This window comes from Gasterosteus aculeatus, chromosome 10 (genome assembly GCF_964276395.1).
Source record: "Gasterosteus aculeatus chromosome 10, fGasAcu3.hap1.1, whole genome shotgun sequence".
Taxonomy (NCBI): domain Eukaryota; kingdom Metazoa; phylum Chordata; class Actinopteri; order Perciformes; family Gasterosteidae; genus Gasterosteus; species Gasterosteus aculeatus.
This window is the reverse complement of record NC_135697.1, coordinates 2,479,517-2,491,584: the sequence shown is the minus strand read 5'-3', so window position 1 is coordinate 2,491,584 and position 12,068 is coordinate 2,479,517. Positions and strand designations below refer to the sequence as shown.

At 46.1% G+C, this 12,068-nt stretch overlaps 1 protein-coding gene across 29 annotated transcripts; it reads left to right on the top strand.

The window, feature by feature from the left end:
* The first annotated feature begins 701 nt into the window (after positions 1–701).
* znf384a (zinc finger protein 384 a) lies at positions 702–11,844 on the top strand. Of its 29 annotated transcripts, none has more exons than XR_013450797.1 (13): positions 718–866; positions 1,930–1,983; positions 2,716–2,783; positions 3,515–3,806; positions 3,994–4,116; positions 4,758–4,921; positions 5,026–5,102; positions 5,237–5,461; positions 6,563–6,730; positions 7,406–7,484; positions 9,489–9,647; positions 9,858–11,017; positions 11,107–11,638. XR_013450797.1 is itself a non-coding variant. In XM_078080719.1 (12 exons), the coding sequence occupies exons 2-12, from the start codon at positions 1,935–1,937 to the stop codon at positions 10,233–10,235; spliced, it is 1,782 nt and encodes a 593-aa protein (XP_077936845.1). In that variant the 5' UTR covers positions 718–866; positions 1,930–1,934; the 3' UTR covers positions 10,236–11,844. The 29 variants fall into 29 exon arrangements, 12 of the variants coding, with proteins under 12 accessions (XP_040045377.2, XP_077936849.1, XP_077936847.1 ...); XR_013450796.1 differs by lacking the exon at positions 718–866 and adding an exon at positions 953–1,223; XR_013450799.1 differs by lacking the exon at positions 1,930–1,983 and having other exon boundaries at positions 702–866.
* Positions 11,845–12,068: the final 224 nt, after the last annotated feature.

The following is a 12,068-nucleotide window of genomic DNA, read 5'->3' as shown; positions in this document are numbered from 1 at the left end:
CGGATTTACTTAAAGTTTGTGTGTGTATATATAATAAGTACTTTTACTTTTCGACGGTGGCGCATGGAGTAGAGAGGGAGCACTGGGAACCGCAAGGTCGGCAGTCCGAGCCCCGGCTGCTCCATGTCCCTTGTCAAAGTGTCCTTGAGCAAGACATCTACCCCCAAATTGCTTCCCGGGCAAAATGTAAAAAGCCATGGGTTAAAAATGCAATGTAAGTTGCTTTGGATAAAAGCTTCAGCTAAATGACATGTAATGTAATAAGTGCTTTTATTATTTTTTTGCCAATACTTTTGAACTTTAACTTTTGGAACGCATGATTTTTACTCTCTCTCTATATATATATATGTATTCATATTGAATGGAACTCATTTTTAATTTTTGGAACGTTTCATAAGAGGAGGTTGGATACATAACAATAAAACAGTTCATATTTTACTGGATAGTAACACATTCCACACACACGTTTGTCTACTTGTTACTTAAACTTCAAGAGGCCGATAATCAGCGTGGTAATCCTCATTAAGTTAAATGTATACATCACTATACATTCAAATGAAAATGTACCTTTTTAATACTGGTCACCCCTGACAAAATCTCACTCCAAGAAGTTGTCAGATTGGTACTTTTTCATTCAAATGCAATGGAACGTGTATCGGGCTTTTATTTTTAAAGATCCGAGCGGAAACGTGACTGTTCACCTCTGACTTCACTCCGCCGAGCAGAGCTCGAAGCAAAAAAAGGAAAAAAAAACGAAGGAAAAAAAGGCATTTGTGAGTGGTTTGAGGGGCGGATTTGGACTAAGTTTCCCAACTGTCCCGACCCAAAGAGGCTCCGGGGGGGTCGACGGGGAGTCGATTTCACCGGTAATGAACACAGGAGTTATTAATGCGTTGTTAATTAATTGTTATTTTCAGTGTGTCTGAGAGCGCCGTCGTCCCGACCGCCGGAAGTCTGCATGAAGCTGCGTCTCCTTCACAGGCGACGGCGTCGACGTTTTTTTTTTTCTCCCTGTCTTGTTTTTTTTTTTTTTTTTATTCGACACTTTTTTTTCTCTTTTTTTATTTTCTCTCGGAGAGATGAGCAGGGAGTGAGCGATGGAGGCGTGGGGGCGACGCGGTTCGTGCTCACGACGCGGCGGGCAGGTTGAGCGTTTGAACAGGCGGGCCTCCTTCTAGCTAACGTTAGAGCGAGCCCGCGAACAAAAGGAGAAATGAACGGAGGCAAGTTAGCTAGCTTAGCTCCTCTCTCCTAGCCGCGGTAACCAGCTAGCGCGAGCCGTGTCGGTTGTTTTTTCCCCTCATGGCAGCTGGTCGGCTGCGGTGTAACGGGGACACGTAACGGTACACGCTACACGCCGAGCGGGTTGTCTCATCGCAACCACTTATAACACACCCGTAACGGCTTCCCCGCTAACGGGAGCTAGCGGTGCTTCGTGTTTATTTGGAGCCAGCTCGTGCCGCTCGTCAAACCGGGTCCCGGAGCACCGAGGCACGGGCCGGGCGACCCGCGGAGAGCCGCGGCCCCGTTGGAGATGTTCCAGCTGGCCCCTGATTTATGTAACACGTCAAAGTTTTAGGTTGTGCAACTGCAGAGGGTCAATTTTTTTTTTGCATGCAGTATCTGTTTGTTTATTTATTTATTTCAAAGTTGTTATTACATGAACCGAGAGTGAGCTGAAGGGCTTAACTGTTTATATTACACGCCATGTCAGCTTGACTAACATGCAATTACATGCCGGCTTTTCTTTGCATGTGGGAACATGGCTATGCATGGCATCCACAGCCTCCACATGCATACCAAGAACCAAACCTCTCAACTTCTCTTGCCGTCGGTCTGTAGCAGTAGCAACGTGTGGAAATAAAGTGCAATTTCATAGCAAAAAAAATCGAGCAATGAAACTATGAAACTTCCTTCTTTGTGCTACAGAAAACATGTTGCCTATGTGTCAGTGGGAGATGATCGGGAAGCAGAAGATTGGAGGTTAGATGATGAAAAGATAGACAGTAGTCCTAAAACCAGTCAGTGTTGTCGTCAACACGCCATGTCATGCACTCTTAAAAAGGATGTTCTTTTTCAACACATGTGCTGTACTAGTCGGCTCCGGGCAATAAATGGTTAGAATACTTTGACACAGCATTAGGTTGCACTTCAGAACTCATTAACACTGATAAAGCCACCGCTCCAATGTAGAATGTTGTTAATAGCAATGCAAACAGTAAGTGCATCGGCTGTGACACAAAAAGAGTCATTATCATTTGTGTTTTCTCAACTCTTACACTTTCCGTCCTCTTGTAGATGTATATATATATACATCCACCCCCCCCCCCCGGGATTGAACATTGAACATCTATGCCTGATTCCTTCCACACCCTCTTCTGTTAATCTGAAATATATATATATTTTAAAAAACAACCCAACAGAGTTAAACATTTCCCCTTCAACCAGGCAGATGTGCAACACCTCACACATCTTCCTGGACGTCTTACACATGATAACCTGCCACAGGTAGAAGGTAATAATAGCAGTACTCCACACACAGCGGGTCATCGGGTGGAGGAGAGGACACATGGGAAGGAAACAAACTAAGATAATGGAAATGCAGCCATGCATGGTGTTGTTTCACATGCCGGTTAAACATATAAACAAGAATAGCGAGGAGGAGGAAGAGGAGGAGGGCAGGTGTTTTCTAAGTGTGTTGCTTTTTAATTCCAGAAATAATGGACGATTCCCATTTCAACTCATCATACTTTTGGTCTCCCGTCCCCACTGTACAAGGACAGGTAGAGACAACCTTATTGTTGGAATATTCTTGACTGCTTGTGGGAATCCTTTGAAACCTGACACGACACCAGTCAATGCTTTGTCGATGAAGTTGGTTTAATCTCACATGAAAGTTATTTGAATGTGAGTTGTTGTCATGGCGACCTTTTCCTCGATCATGTGATGACTCCTGTTCCTCTCCTCTCTCTTCTCTTCAATCCCTCTTTCACGATCTCTCTGCATCTCACGCCGCCTCCCTTCTCTCCCTCTGCCCTTGTCTCCTTCCGTTCTTCACTCTCGCATCCCGCCGATCACTTCCGATACCTCCATCATTACTCCCCTCCCTTTCTTTTGTTTTGGCCTTTGTTTTATCATCACACACGCCTTCATTGGCTCACCCATCTTCCTCACCTTCTGCTCCTGTTTTTGACTCCTCTTTCTTCCCCTTCGTCATTTGTGGGTCCCTCTCCTTTATTCTCTTTCATCTTCTTCCTTTTCCATGTTCCTTTTATCTTCATAAATCCGCCTGGCCTTTTGTCTTCATCACATGCTGATCCGTCACCAAACCACGCCCTCCCTTTTCCCCTCATTCCTCACCTGTCCACCTCCTCTTTCGTGGCCTCCTTCCTGGTTTTCACTTCCTCTGATCCTGCTCCTCCCAACGTTTTACCCCGTGGTCCTTTTCCTCTTTACTGCCTCGGCCCTTCCTCTTCTTCACACCAACCCGCCCCCTCTGCTCATCGCCGACCAGCTCGAGAACGCCATGTTCCTGAACAAGGCCAAGGAGCAGCTGGGTCAGGAGAAGGCCTCCTTCCCTCACGCCTCCGCGTCTTCCACCTCCTCCCCGCACTACCCTACGGCTGTGCTCGCCATCCCCGGCTCGGTGGACACGGGGCCCGCCGTGCGTCTGGTCCCCAAGCAGGAAGGAGGTGGGGTTAGCTCAGCGGGAGGAGGAGTTGCCATGAGTGCGCTGGGGAGCCACCTGCACACCACGCAGAACATCACCGTTGTGCCTGTTCCCTCCACCGGTATCATGACGGCAGGTGAGTGAGCTACTGCGCCCTCTTTCCTCCTTGTCATGACTCGCCACCCTCACATGTATCATCTTATATTCGTTCCCCTGCGTCACTTTAAGGCCAAGGCATCCGAGTCAGGAACCCGATAAAGTAGCCTAATGTCGCATGTTTGTTCCGACCAACAGCCACATGACAGTTTGTGTCTCCCTCTTAGCGGGGTTAGTGATTACCACCCCTCAAGGCACTCTGGTCCCCACCGCCTCCACGCAGTCGTTTGTAGCTGGACACCCCACTGCCACCACCATGATAGTATCTGCAGTGCACCCCTCAAATACAGGTAACCCGGGCCAGCGTGTGAGATCGCACCGCAATAAAGGATTGAGCATTGTCAAAGTTTATGCTCGTAATTTGTTTAACAATGCATTTGTTTGAGGCCTGGTGGGCGGAGCTTAGATGGGCTTGACTCATTTCACAGCTAAACGGTGCACTGAATTACATTTGGGAGAACGGGGAGAGTAGTGGGAAATGCAATAACAAAACCTTTATTGATAGTTGTGCTGCCTGGCTCAAGAGCTTCAGCAGCAGTCGCTGAGACGCCTCGGCTCTGATGGTGGTTTTCCCCCGAGCAATGTGAAGTACTGCTAGTGCAGTTAGGTGAACTTAAACAAGGACGAGGATCCTGATAGGATTTTCACAGATCATCCGTCTCTGTAGTTATGTTAGGATATTCAGTTTGAGCTAATCTGACCAATAGTCATTACCAAATGCATCTTTAAGTTCACACACACAACTCCCATTTCATTTGAAAAAGAGATTATTTTTTTTGACCCACCATTTATTTTTGCATTCACGTCTTTTCCTATTTTTGAAACATGGAAACATGTGACGTGCAGAACAGAAGCTGTCTTCACACGACACTGACAGGATCTCCCATCCTTTCTTTTTCTTTCCTTTGTTTTCTTTTTATCTTGTTTCCAGACAAGAAGGACAACATTGCTGTCCCTCCTGCTGTTGTCATGCCGACACCATCGAAGCGGGGCAGGAAGAGCAAACAGATGTTGGCCAGAGTGGCCGGAATGGGTGGGGTCCTTCCTCCAGGAAGTGATGCATTAATATTGGCCCACCTCGCCGCTGGTGGACAAGTGAGCGTCTCTCATATTCTTTGCATAAGGTCTTAGGTTCCTGGTTTCCTACACATCATGGTGCTTCTGCCGTTCATCGTATCTTCTGTTGTTCTATTTGTTAGCACCACACTGCTGACCCGTACGACCTGTCAAATGATGAGGATGACCATACCAACAAAGACGGCCCCAAGTCCTACAGGTAGTGGAGACTAATTTAGAAGAAGGAACAGCATTGATGTTTGTGGGTTCTATGGAACATCTGCCCTAACAGCTACTGCAGACTCTAAGCTTCGTTAAATCCCCCATAAAGGTTTTCTTCCCTCTCTTGCCAAGGTGCCGGATGTGTGCGGTGACGTTCTTCAGCAAGTCGGACATGCAGATCCACGCCAAGTCCCACACGGAGGCCAAGCCCCACAAGTGCCCCCACTGCTCCAAGTCGTTCGCCAACTCCAGCTACCTGTCCCAGCACATCCGCATCCACAGCGGGGCCAAGCCCTACACCTGCTCCTACTGCCAGAAAACATTCAGGCAGCTCAGTCACCTACAGCAGCACACACGGTACTGCTCCTGCGCCCACGCCGTTTCTGTTGTTAGAGAGTGTGTGTGTGCAGTGACTGATGTGGGGGGGTTTGGTGTTGATACTTCAGTTTCACTCATTTTGCAGTGATGCACACATGAAGGTGCAAAACCTATTTCCCATATACGCTAAGATCTTTGGGTGGGGGCAGGATCCAGTGTTGGTTCACTTAGAGGAACAGGTTTCTTTAGCTGGTTGTTGGGGTGAACGTTCTCATTCTGTCACAAGCTCGGCCTGGTACTGCATGCATGTTATTATATCACATTATATTATTATATTATATCTTTCTCTGGATCCGACTGATTAAAAGAATAAACAAGCTTAAAATAAAACAAAAGCTGCAGTGCAGATTGTTAAATAGATAGTAGTAAATTGCAGATATGGTTTATAATATAATATCAATGATTACATCCACAAAGACAACATTGATCATCAGTGTGCGTACACTTTGTATACTAACCTCAGAACAATGCACGCCCTGATAGCGTGTGCCATTGTTTCATGGAGCCTACATGTTTCACACACGCGTACCGTCATGCGTCCAGCCCGGATAAAGCTGCTACTCCCACATTTAGGGTGGTTTTCACTTTCTCCAATGACTGCGTGACCATGTAAGTGATGAAAGTGCCCATTCATGCCCTCACGATAAATGTTTTAATTTGAAGTTTGACCTTGTCATTCACCATTTCCACATTTTAAATTCCCTCCATGCCGTTCACTGGGTTTCAGGCTGTTCGTTTTAAGCAGCAGGCTGCGCTCCACCGGCCTGAGTTACATACAGAAAGTCATAGACAGACGCACACTCCACTCACAGCAGGCCAACAGAGAGAGAGAGAGAGAAAAGCGTGACTGTGCTTGCTGTATGTTTTTGTTCTGTGTTGTCACAACTCAGACACAGCACCAAGAGCACACTCAAACCTATTGATCTATGATCAACGCTATCGATCGCTGATCCCGCTAACGTTAACGCATGATTTGGTCCTTAGTTCATGGTGAAGTTTGGTCACTTAAAGAATCTCTCGCTGTTTCTCTGTCTGTCTGTCTGTCTGTCTCTCTCTCCAACCCCGGTTCCCCCGTGTTAGAAACCACACGGAGGCCAAGCCCCACAAGTGCCCCCACTGCTCCAAGTCATTCGCCAACTCCAGCTACCTGTCCCAGCACATCCGCATCCACACCGGGGCCAAGCCCTACGCCTGCTCCTACTGCCAGAAAACATTCAGGCAGCTCAGTCACCTACAGCAGCACACACGGTACTGGGGCGGGCCGGGTGGGTTTGTCTTCTTGTGTGTGTATGGGAGCAGGTGTGTAGAGAGTTGTGGCGTTGTGGTCGTCCCTGACTATGCATGAGTACCATTCCTTTAACATCGGGCAGTGCATTGTGTTTTGATGGCGGTCCAGAGAGATGTTCCACCGCGTATTGTCTCACCATACAAAGGAAAAGCCTTTAAGTTAAAGAAGGGAAAAACAAGGGTAGAGCTCATCTTGACACCATTAAAAATACCATTAATATCCTCACTTGTATTTATGAATGATGGTAAGTATTAAATGACATGTCATTTAGCTGATGTCTTTATCCAAAGCAACTTACTATTGCTTTTAACTCATGGTTTTTACATTTCTTTGCCCGGGGAGCAATTAGGGGTCAGGTGTCTCGCTCAGGGACACGTCAACATGGCACATTGAGCAGCCGGGGTTTGAACTCCCAACATTGTAATTCCCGGCGCCCCCTCTCTACTCCATGCGCCACTGTTGGCCCAAAGTAATATTTGTGTAGGGGATTGAGTACACTTCATTTTAAATTACATAATGCTGTTGTATCTCCAATCTGTGGCTTTGAATAAGAGAAACACTAAATACTTGCAATAATGCAAAGTATCATTATTTTGTTTTGTTTACTGATAATGTGCCTTACTTTGATTTTTCAGGATTCACACCGGTGACCGACCGTACAAGTGCAACCATCCCGGCTGTGAAAAAGCTTTCACTCAGTTGTCCAACCTGCAGGTGAAACATTTCACAGGTTCAATCCAATGACATTTCCCACAATAACACTCTAATATAAACTTTTTATGAAGATACAACTCAATTGAATTCATTTTATTTTGTATAGCCCAAAATCGCAAATTACAAATTTGCCTCAAAGGGCTTTACAGTCTGTACACATACGACATCCTCTGTCCCGAAACCCACCATCGGCACAGGAAAAACTCCCCAAAAAATGAAAAAACCCTTCCAAGAGGGAAAAAAGGGAAGAAGGGAGAACGTCAGAGGAGGGATCCCACTCCCGGGATGGACAGACTACAATGGATGCCATGTGTACAGAATGAACAGTATATAATACATGCAATTCCTATGACAGAAATGATTCAAGTAATTGTGAGTAGTAAGCCAGGCGCACAGCAGGACCACTGCAGAGGCAACCACCATCAGATAGAACCACCATCCACAGAATCCTGTGGGGAGGGAGAGCACAGAGACTTTAGGAGAGGGTATGGTTGGTTTACGAGTACAGTAATATGATTAATATCTAATATATATAATGATGATGATGATGATGGCAGCAGCAGGCGTCAGCAGGGCCACGGTAGGTGTCAGGACCAGGGTCCAGAAGGAACCACGATCTACGGAGACCTGATAGAGGAGAAAGCACAAAGAAACTCCCGGAAAGAAGCTGAATTAGTCATGTGCAGTAATAAAACTTGAATTATGGTAGAACGAGAGCGTAAGAGAGGAGCTTGGTGTGTCCTAAGAAGTCCCCCGGCAGTCTAAGCCTATAGCAGCTTAACTAAGGGCTGGTCCGGGCTAACCTGAGCCAGCCCTAACTATAGGCAGAATCAAAGAGGAACGTTTTAAGTTTTACTTTAAAAGAGCTGACCGAATCTGCCCCCCGGACTGAAAGTGTAACCTGGTTCCACAAAAGAGGAGCTTGATAACTGAAGGCTCTGGCCCCCAGCCTACTTTTTAAAACCATAGGAACAACAAGTAACCCAGCATCTATGGAGCCCAGCTGCCTTGTAGGGCAATAAGGTGTTACAAGCTCTTTAAGATACAACGGTGCCTCACCAGCAAGTGCCTTGTAGGTGAGGAGAAGTACCTTAAAATCTATTCTTGATTTAACAGGGAGCCAGTGCAGAGAAGTTAATGCAGGAGTGATATGATCCCTTTTCTTAGTTCTTGTTAATACACGTGCTGCAGCATTCTGAATCAACTGGAGAGGCTTAAGAGATTTACAAGAGCAGCCTGATAACAAAGAATTACAGTAGTCCAGTCTGGAAGTGACAAACGCATGAACTAATTTTTCTGCATCACTTTGAGACAGGAAGTTCCTGATTTTTGATATGTTACGTAGATGAAAATAGGCAGTCCTTGAAGTCTTCTTTATATGCGAGTTGAAGGTCATATCCTGGTCGAAGAGAACTCCCAGATTCCTGACGGTGCTGCTGGGTACCAGAGCAATTCCATCCATAAAAACTGTATCATGTGACAGCTGGCTTCGAAGGCGCTCTGGGCCTATCAGGATAACTTCCGTTTTTTCTGAGTTTAGCATCAGGAAAATGCCGGTCATCCAAGTTGTGTTGTCTCCAAGACATTCTTGAAGTCTAACTAGCTGGTCTGTCTCTTCTGGCTTGATCGACAGTTGAGTATCGTCTGCATAACAATGGAAGTTTATGCAGTGTTTCCTGATAAGATCGCCCAAAGGAAGCATATAGAGGGTAAATAAAATCGGTCCAAGTACAGAACCTTGTGGGACTCCGTGAGCAACATTGGTGGTCTTTGAGGATTCACCGTTTACAAGCACAACAAAAGCTTAGACGAGAAAAAGTCTTAACGGAGTTTAACATTTTGCCAGTGTCAAGTTAAATGTTCCAGTTGGCTCATCAATTGTTTTATTATTATTATTTGAAGAATCAAATACCTTTTCATGGTACTTTCAACATCTGATCTCCAAGCGCTGTGCATTTGGAGCATCTTGATTGTGCTGACATCCGTTTCTTCTGCTCCCCACAGTCTCACCGTCGGCAACACAACAAAGACAAGCCGTTTAAGTGCCACAACTGTAACCGTGGTTACACGGACGCTGCAAGCCTGGAGGTGCACCTCTCCACGCACACCGTCAAACACGCCAAGCTGTTCTCCTGTGGCCTCTGTAACCGATCCTATACCTCGGTAAGCACTCATCACGCAACGTACAGGCGATTCTAAAGAAGCTGCCGGTCATTTTAGTCCTGGGAATACTTTGTTAGGAACGAGGTTCCTTCACCAGTGAACTCAAACAAATCATCAAACAAACGCTCTTCCTTCTTCCCTAAAACCCACTTGTTTTATTAATGAAGCGGCACACTCGCTCAACCTCAACCTCTCTCTGCCCCGCCCCAGGAGACGTATCTAATGAAACACATGAGGAAGCACAACCCCGACCCGCTGACAGTGGCAGCAACAGTAGCGGCCCGGCAGGCGCAGGGCCTGACAGCGGGCAGGGGCCGAGGCCGCGGCCGAGGGAGAGGAGCGGGAAGAGCGGGCCAGCTCCAGAATCAGACCAACCAGAACCCCGGAGCGCCCGGCAGCTACCAGCAGAACCAGCAACCCTCGCAAGCTATGGTGCAGTGCCCATTCGACCTGCACCAGTACAAGACGGTGTCGGCCAGCGAGATCCAGTACAAACCGGTCTCTGTGGCCGACCTGCCAGTGGTCCACAAAGACCTCTGCCTCACCGTCTCCACCTCGGCAATACAGGTGGAGCACATGAACTCGTAGGCCGTGTCTTCCGTATCTGCAGTGTAAAAAGATCCATATAAACAAGTCATTTAACTGTATTCACGATTATGGTCCTCTGGGAAGGAAACGATGGCTCATTGGGTGGAACGTTTAGATATCCATTCACTCAACGCTTCTCTTTTTGTCCATTTTAAGAGGTTTTAATGCGGAGAACAGCGCTACATTTCTGGTCAGAACACAGATATTTTAAATTGTGCTTCTGGATCCCTGAGGCCACTTGTGCCAAGTGTCTCTCAGTGGACATGCTGCTCCGGAGAACTGAGACAAGTAGTTCATTCCTCAGTCCGGAGACACATTCCTCCAGTTATAGACTTCAGCGGAACCCTGATATGAGATCACTTTGGGCTTTTAGATCATTATGAATGAGATGCTGATGCAATTCAGACCTGGAGTCATCAAAAGGATGTATGTCTAATTCACCTTTTTAACTATGAGTCCACAGACAGCAGTCCAGTATCTTTATAAAAGAGGGTTGGTTTTTACCATCTGAGGATGAAGATTTGCAATATCTGTAAAATACATGAAATCACACTAGTCTCTGCAAATGTATTGTCCAGAGAAGGGGGTTATTTTTGAAAAAATGTAGATCACATTAATCTGAGTATTGTCCATTATTAGTTATTAGCTGAAGCGAATAACAAGGGAGAGAAAGAAGACATGGAATCCCAGATGAAACTCCTAAGGACCTTAGTAGATGCGTCTTGAATATTGAAGGACGCCTCTGACACCAGAGGCTGCATCTGAGCGAGGAGACGAAAAGGGTGAGGCGCTGTTACTGGATGGGGGCTAAAACCTGGGGCTGAGTCTCAAAGTGTTCCTGACGTTCTCATTTACGCCCTCCTCCCCTCAGACAGGAGCCGCTTCCATGTCGGAGCCCAAAGTCCATCCAAAGAGACGCAGCGGTCGGAGAATGCCCAAAACACGAGGAATCTGCAGCACAGCCATGAGAGGGAGAAAAGGGAGTTGGTTGGGGGGTCATAAAGAAAGCACTTGATAAAGCCTGTACTTCATGTCTATGTTTGCCATTATTGTACGTTTTCTTTTTTTTATTTTAAAAAACGTATATAATATGTATGTATTTTTCTACCAACAGAGGAACATGTGAACAGAGAAAGCTAAGTGATGCATGAATGTGAAGACAACAGAGAGAAGAGTACACACAAAGTGTTTTTGTCTTACTATTCAAACTCCCAACAGTAGTAAAGACCACCCAACTTATAATACTCCGTTGTTTGGGAAATCAGGACTGTGGTGTCTGACAGGTACTGTTATCAATCTCTTTTTTAAAGAACTTTTCATATATAACCATGGCAAATGTTATCCATGTTATTATCGGTCTGAGGCATTCAGGTTTTGGAATATACTGTACATAAAATAGAAAATGAAATAGAAAATATTTCCCTTTGTAAAAGGGAAGTATGTCCTGTGTGACACAGATGGAAACTAAAGGAACAAGTGGCAAATCCTCGGCTGCGTCCCAGGTCACCTTTGGTGCTGAATCCAACCCTCCAAAGGCAGCTAAAGAATGGTGCATTTGAGGCCCAAGAAGTTGATTAAAGTACGGGGAAATATTTGTTCCCTCTCTGTAGCCGACGACTGAACAATGTTTCCCTGCAGTTTGACCAAAGCTGGATGTTTAGCTGTGATCGACAAGAAGACCCCAGTGAGCAATCATCTATTAACACTTAAACAAATGATGTACGGTAATGCATCATTACTTAAACTTCATGATCACATCATTTACTACCAGTTTGGTGACCTGGGGCACTGCTGCCATGATTTTGTGCACAAGCTGTCTCCACCCAATCAGAA